The 8,037-nt window shown below is 41.1% G+C and overlaps 1 protein-coding gene across 1 annotated transcript; it reads left to right on the top strand.

Moving 5' to 3' along the window:
- Positions 1–1,937: 1,937 nt before the first annotated feature.
- Positions 1,938–3,823, top strand: LOC130868614 (cancer/testis antigen 47A-like). Its single transcript, XM_057760770.1, has 2 exons — positions 1,938–2,742; positions 3,672–3,823. Exons 1-2 carry the CDS (start codon positions 1,938–1,940, stop codon positions 3,821–3,823), a joined length of 957 nt encoding a protein of 318 aa, XP_057616753.1.
- The last annotated feature ends 4,214 nt before the right edge of the window (positions 3,824–8,037 follow it).

Here is an 8,037-nt window from a genome sequence, read left to right as displayed (position 1 = left end):
ACACACTTTGAGATAAAGTTATATATCCCAAACTGTTTTTCAATTGCACCTTTAAAAATATAAAATGAAGATTTTAATCATAACAGAATAAACGTACAAAAATATCAAAACCACAGAGGCTGTCAGAAATATCTTTGAAATAATGGAGAAGAATGAAGAAGTCGAGGATACTACATTCTTGGCACATAAAAGTCAATATTTCAGAGATGTTTATAAAATGAATTTATTATCCTTTTAAAAAACAAATATTTGGTATGTTGGTGGTGGTGGTGCACACATTTAATCCCAGGACTCAGAGGCAGAAGCAAGCTAATCTCGCTGTGAGCTAAGATCAGCCTGGTCTACAGAATGAATTCCAACACTCCAAAACAATTCCGAGAAACCCTGTCAGGAAAATCCAAATAATAGTAATAATAATATTGTATGATAATTGTTCTGTGCGGGTGTTTGGTCTCCACATATGTCTGTGCACCACGCGCATGCAATGCCTATGAAGGCCAGAAGAGGGCTCAGTTCCACTGGGGTTAGAGTTCCTGACAGTTGGGAGCTACATTATGGGTGCTGGAAGTTGATCAGAGTCCTCAGAAGACCAGCAAGTTTCTCTCACCTGGAGCTACCTCTCCAGCCCATGAATTTGTAGTCTTAATGAAATATTCTAATTTTAAAAATATATATAAAGCTTGCAAGGCGGTGGTGACACAGGCCTTTAATCCTAGCACTCGAGAGGCAGAGGCAGGCAGATGTCTGTGGGTTTGAGGACAGGCTGATCTACCAGGCTAGTACAAGAACATGTGCCAAAGCTGCAAAAAAACCCTGCCGCAAAAACATTACACACACACACACACAAATCAACAAATGAACATTTACAATCAATTTTGACGAAAGAGAACACAAAAAATTTAAGTCCCTATAGGAAATATTGGCCTCACAAGAGTTCAGTGCTTGCCTTCCATAGGTCTTATTCCTTTTTAAGTAAATGCACTTATTGTGTTTGAATTTAAAGTGTTTGTGAAAATTTGTTGTCTTTCCTTAAGTGGAAATGGATAATACAAATTTTAACTTTCTTTGGGAACTTGAGAGCCTAAAATACTCTCTAGACTACAGAAGCTTCCCTGATTTAGGATCCTTCATATAGGATAACAATATTTTAGCTGATAACCATAGAATCAAGAGGATAGGGTTTGGCCAGGAGAGAGACAGCTCAGTGGCTAAGAACACTTGCTTCTCTTCCAGGGGACCCTGGTTCTGTTCCCAGCACTGACTTCCCTGCTCATAAATGAGGTTAAGACTATTCTAGCAGGAATACTATGCCCTCTTTTGATCCCATTAGGTTCCAGCACTCACTTGACATACAAAGGCACAGATAGCTTTAAAACAGGAGGGGAGAGGAGGGATAGAACAGACTTTAACATAAGGAGAGCCCTGTTTTTCTAAGGACCCAAACAAACAAAGGAGGGTGTCTTCTAGAAAGGGTAGAATTTCAATCCATCACTGGATGGTGGCCATGGCAATCTTCTCTTTTCAACAAATCATCTTAAAGCTATGTGGTGACAAAGCCGTTTATTAACCTTCCTAAGCCCCGCCCCTACAAGCTGTGACATGAGGACTTCCTATCTAGTCCCCGGATGTTAGAAGAGCCTCGCCGGTTGGCCGCCACCCTGTTTGGCCTCCTCTCCTCTCCTGTCCGCACTGCTTCCATGGGAACACCTCAGGTACCATCATAGACTTTTGTCCTTTCTCCAACTGTCTCTTCCAAAGCCCCCTCTCCTCTAACGCCCCTGTCGACTGTCCTTTGGGACCAGCAACTTCCTGTTTGTCCTGCCGTCGTCGTCGTCGTCCGCAGTCATCTAACATCGTCCCGGCCATTACGGTCCAGGTAGCCATTGTCGTCCTTAACACTACTCACTCAAGGCCTTGGTGAGGAATCTAAGAGTGTCATGTCTGCCCCAGGGGATCAAGATCCAACCGGAGAGACCCGAGAGAACCCAGTAACCCTTGAGGGAGAGTGGGTACAAGAAGCTGCAGGGGGCAGCGAGATAGGCAATGAGTCCGGCCTCGATGGGGCCTCTGCCACACCTGCCATTGAAGAAATACTGGCCTTTCATCCTAGGAGGGTGGACAATGTTGGGCCCGAAAGAAACCAGGAAGAAGCGGGTGATAGGAGAGAGAGCTCAGATGCTGTGGAAGACTCAGATATTGAACCTGTTGAGGAGGAGGGAGCAGGGGAGGAGATGGAAAACATAAGAGATCAGGAAATGGTGGCTGACCATCGATTCCCAATGGCTGGCTTCCGATTTATGTTTATGGATGTGATCCATGCCATTCTCAACCGTGTCTATTACAACGACCATGCCACGATCAGGCGCCCCCGTGAAAACGCAGGAGTGATGGGTACACCTGGCCCTTCTGCTTCTGGCCACTCAAGTCAGGTCCAAGTTCCATCCGGGCCCATTCCATCCACAGTGAGGGCCGCAGAGTATGAGGCCCATGAGGCCCGGGCCTCATACTCTCCAGGCCTGGCCCGAAGCCTGCCAGAGATTATCTCCACCTTTCCGGAGCTGGAGGAGCCTCCAGACTTCGAGGAAGCAGCAGATCGTTACCTGCCGGAGCCACATCTTTATATGCGGGAGCCAGCAGTTAGGGCAGCAGCCCAGAACCAAGCAGGAGAAGAGATGGCAGCACAGGCGACAGCAGAAAAAGAACCAAAAAAGGAAGTCATCGAGCAAGCCATGACCTCAGAGGGTAAGGAAACAAGCTCTAGGGGCCTAGATGAGGAGATTGGTGCTGGGCAGCAGTTGGGAGGCAGGAAATAAGGACAAAGATTGTTGTCACTGAGAGGGAGGCTGAGGCCAGGGCTTCTCTGGGTGCAACAATTGACTCCGCTCAGTGCTGGCCTCTAGTGGGCAAAGTCATGGCTGGGCGAGAGATGCCTCTGAGGTCAAATGGCTCTGGTTAAAAACTTGGTTCATGCCAGGCAGTGGTGGGGAAAGCCTTGACTCCCAGCACTCAGGAGGCAGATGCAGGGGGATCCCTGTGATGGAGGCCGGGTCTATAACAATTTTTACTAGTTTTTGATTTAAGACAGTCTCATGTAGCCTAGATTGGCCTTGAGCTCACTATGTAGCCCAGATGTCTAAAAGAGAGCTTGGGAGCTAATAGACAGTGAAAGAACAAGCAAATGGTGTTGCTCATTTTGTTTATGGCTTTAAAAGGTGTCAAGGCTCTTAGGAGTTTGATGCTCTGCATAGATGGACTAGTTTGGGAGCCCGTGCTGGGAAGGGAGTGTTAGTATTCATGGCTTGAGAAAAATTAACCATGGAATTCGTACTTGAGGCAAACAGGCATCTTCCTGCCCAGGTCCTGGCCGAGGTGTAATGCATGCAAAGGGGACCAAAGCTTCTGATGTCTTCTTCAAAGGAGAAGAAGTGAACATCATTGCTTGGGATATCTGCTGGGAAGGGGAGAGAAAGGTCACTGTGGGAATGAGCAGGTGGCAGAAGTGTGAAGATTAGGGAAGGGGTAGCGTGAACAGGAGGAAGGTAGCTAATTACTGGCTTTGTAGTTACTCATGTCCCCTCTTTATCCTGAGAGTAGATGTGGGTGGCATTATTGGTTGGGAATGAGGCTGTTTTTTTCTGTCTGTTTTTTAATGATCTTTACTAAATAAACAGGCGAATCCCATTATGATACCTGGAATGACAAATACGACATCTTTGAGGCGGATGAGGAAGAAAAAGGAGAAGAACAGAAGAACCAAGAAGATGATGAAGTCAGCCCAGGTCCAGCAGACTGCAGCACCGAAAAATCCAGGTTCCTGTGCTGATATTTGAGTATCCATCACCATCCCTGCAGTTCCTTTTCAGTGGTGCCATCTCGTTTTAAATTCTAATTGATTAACTGAGGAAACTTTACTTTGAATTCAAACAAAATTCAATTTAGCTATTTTAGAATGAGACAAAATCGCTATATGCTTGCTAATCTGAAATGTATTGTGTACTTGTTGGCGATTCCTGGGTTATTCTGAGGAATTTTGTCCATTAGATTAAGACTATTAACAAGTAGTAAAGCTGTTAGACTTAACACCCTTATCAAATTAGACCAATATCTGTACAGAGAACAAATGTCAGAATAAGGGTGGTGGTGGCTGGGTTGGGCACTAGCTGTGTCCTCAGTGCTCGACCACAGTTATGCAGTCACCTCCTACAGACAAACAGTAAACAGCTGGTACTTCAATTAGAATCATTTGTAATGGTTAACAACTAAATATCCATTTAGCTATAGATTTTTATATTTAAACCAGTCCAAAGAAATTTACTGCTAATATGACCATTTAGCACCAAACTGACAATTGAAATTCAAGAAATCTTTTCTTTCAGTATCTTTAAGTGATTAGCATTTTTTCTTCTCTTTCCTTTCTTTGTCCTTCTTTCTTTTCTTTTTTCCCTGTATTTTCACAGCTGAGTGCTCACTAAAGCATGCAGAAGCCAAGGGCCCAGGACGGTAAGGAAGCATCACCTGTGCAAATGGCACTGGTTTCTCTAGCTCGACAGACTTCTTTCCATGACAGCACAACTTTTTAGCAGAATAAACAAACCACACACAAGACTGGGGTTGTGGCTCATGGGGTTGGAATGCAGGACTCTAAGTTCAGTTCAGAGATGAGCACACACACATACACCAATAGTCAAACACACACAGACACACACAGAGAGGGAGAGACAACAATACCCAAAGATTTGGTGTAATCACTTGATTTGTTGCATAAGCACCCTAATAGTTCTGGGTTTAATTTATAAGAGAAAAGCATGTTGATTTTCGTAACCGTTGAGATAAATCACAAATGTGGCAGACACGCAGTAATGACTGCTCATTTTCTTAAATACAGGAAGCAGATTAATCTTGTATAATTGGTCATTCTCTCTCATTTTTATCTGTAGGTAAGAAGACTAGGAAGAAAAGGATGAAGAACGAAACATTCTTGAATGCAACTAAATTTAAGTTGCCCACTTCTGAGACGTCCAACAAGGTTTCATCACTGACACCTTTCTAAGTTCAGTATCTAGTAGTGATATTTCTCCTTGTGAGTTTAACACCATTCAGTCAAGTTCCACACGAAACCGTGTCATGGATAAAATAAAACATAGGCATGATTTGGAGGCAGCACTGTAATTCTAATTTACTTCTTTCATGTTCATTTGACAGGGATAGCAAGCATTTAATACCTCTTTTCAATTACTTTATTGCAGCTAAGTCATTAATATAACAAGCTTAGAACAACTTTATAGACAGGAGATGGAGAATGAGGCTTTAGTTGAAACTCCATGAATCTATCCAGTTACATGTGCATTTTCTTACCTGTTACAGATATGTTTGATAATATCTGATAAAGTGAAAGATGTGATTTTAAAAAGAAATGAACAGAAATATTGGTAGCTTTAATTAGATAAATAATTTTCATGCGTTTCTACTTTTCCCTTTTTTCGCCTCACTTTCACTGAATGGCGTACCTGTTTTATTTTATTGTGGTTCAAAATAATTCAATGCCAATTCTAAAACAATTTTTTTTTTCGTATTTTGTTTTTGAGACATGGTTTCTTTGTATAGCTTTGTATACTCTCTTGGAACTCCTTTGTAGACCAGGCTGCCTCGAACTCACAAAGACCTGCCTGCCTCGGCCTCTGCCCCTTTAGGGCTGAGATTAAAGGTGTGCACCCTTAAAACCATTTTTATATATGAGGCAGCAAACCTTTAAAGCTGTGTTCCTCCTCCCGTGAGTTACTAGTCCCAGGTACCCATTCAACACTTAATATGTGACTAATCCTATTTGGAATATGCTATGTGGAAAACAATGAACAATATCTCATTTACTGTATGCCTAAATGATAACCTATTGGGTTAACCAAAAATCTATGAAAATTACTGTCACGTTCTTATTTATAAAATATTTTATTTTGCCTTTTTTGATTATGATAATTTTATTATTGGAGAATTTCTAGAGACTTTTCAAAAGATTTATTTTTACTGTTATTTGTATGTGTGTGTGTGTGTGTATCTTAGTGCGTGAGTGGGTACCCATACAGAATAGAAGAAGGCACCAGATCCCTTGGAACTGGAGGTACAAGAGGCTTGAGACACCCAACGTAGGTGCTGGGACCCAAACTCTGGTCCTCTGGAAGAAGAGCAAGTACTCTTAACTACTTAACTAACCATCCAGTCCCTGTAATGCCTTCTCCATTAAGTGTTCCCTTATAAGAATATGTTCTTTACCTCACCTTACTACTTTGAATTTAGATATTATTTTATCAGTTATTGGGATAGCTGCACCTGCTTTTGCCCTGGTCCCATTGGCTTGGAACAGTTTTTCTATTTTTTTCTTACTATAAGGTGCTGCCTGTCCTATGATGAACTCTTGGTAGGTAACAGAAAGAAAAAATGGGCTTTGTTTTTAAATTCATTGAAGTAAACTGTGTTTTTTGGTGAATAAAATAGTTATTGAAAGGTGTGTGTCCATTGCTATCTTTTTGTTCTGTTTGTGTTCATAGCCCTATTTTGTGTTTCAGTAATTATAGCTTGATTTGTTTTCAGCCCACGTCCTTATGGCTATACTTAGTATTCTTTTCAGTTGGAATTATCACGTACAGTATTTTCTGCAGGACTTATATAGTTACACGAATTTTTTAAAACGGTTTGTATTGTGGAAACATCTTTCTTCTTCAACTCTAGAAGGTAGTTTTACTTGGTCCAGTTATCTGGGTTGGCACCTGTGGTCTCAGAACGTGGATAACATTGCTTTAGGCTTTTCTGACTTTTAACTTTTCCACTGAGAAGTCAGTGGATGTTATTTTTATATCAGTAATTGGAATGTGGTTTCCTTTATGAGAACAGTGATTTTTAAATTCATTAGTTTTGTTTGTTTTTTTCCTAAAAAAGTATTTATGCTTTATCTGCATACAACTTTCTACCAGAAGAGGGCACCAGACTCCACTATAGATGGTCATGAGCCATTATGTGACTGCTGGGAATTGCACTCAGGACCTCTGGACAAACAGTCAGACCTCTTAACTGTTGAGCCATGTCTCCAGCTTTCCCACTATTTTAATTAAGACGTATCATTTTATCCCTCCCCTTTCCCTCATTTGAACCCTCCTATATACCCCCTGATTTCTTTCATATTCATGTCCTCTTTTTTTAATTCCTGTTAATATATTTTACAGACTTCTGTGAAGCAGAGAATTTTGAAGGGCTCTCTGACCTTGTCTTGTTTATATGTATGTGTGTATGTGTGTGTGTGTGTATTTGTTTGTGTGTGTTTATGTGTGTGAGTGTGTTTGTATATATGTATGCATAACCAATTTAGTCCTTATATTGTCTGTATACTTTCCTGCCTAACTTTATCCTGTTCAGCTATTTGCCTGTCAGCTTCTTTATTAAACCAATAACAATGAAAAAATTTCACAATGTACAAAAAGATTATTCCACAGTATTTCCTGCTTTTGTCAGTTTAAAATGGAAGTTTTTCACTTTAAATTAGTAAAATTATATACAACAAAGTAAGAATTACAGTTTCAATATCCAGTCCATTTGGCTTTGACCAAATTGAAGAAAATATTCCATTATTTATCTTATCTTTGTGACTTCAAAGTTTGTACCTATTTTATTTTCTATCCTAACTATGGAAAACTGCGATTATCTAGTCTTCAATTCCATCAATGACCTCAGAAAGATGAAAGGTTACCAAATGACAGGAACATCAGGCTGTTTGACAAGTCACCCAAAGTTCCTCTGTAATGTTGGGGCATCCAGCTCTGGCCTACAGGCCTAGCATATCTGACAGACTTTCCTGTGAAGCAGGGAATTTGAAGACCTGTCTTACATTGTCTTAGCAAAGTTTAGCAGTCACCTTTCTTGTGTTTATATCATCTCAGCCAGCAGCCTTGAATCTATCCTGTATGTGGGATTCTGAGGAGACTGTAACAAAGACATTTTGAAATGCTGAACCACCTGGGGGTCATCTGTTTTTATTGATGTTTGACCCCC

Source organism: Chionomys nivalis, chromosome X (genome assembly GCF_950005125.1).
Source record: "Chionomys nivalis chromosome X, mChiNiv1.1, whole genome shotgun sequence".
NCBI lineage: Eukaryota > Metazoa > Chordata > Mammalia > Rodentia > Cricetidae > Chionomys > Chionomys nivalis.
The sequence above is the reverse complement of the archived record's forward strand: the minus strand, read 5'-3'. Positions and strand labels throughout refer to the sequence as shown.

Coding starts and splice junctions, on each gene's coding strand:
- LOC130868614 (XM_057760770.1), top strand. CDS start 1,938: ATGTCTGCCCCAGGGGATCAAGATCCAACCGGAGAGACCCGAGAGAAC. Junction 2,743..3,671: donor GCAAGCCATGACCTCAGAGG/GTAAGGAAACAA, acceptor CTAAATAAACAG/GCGAATCCCATTATGATACC.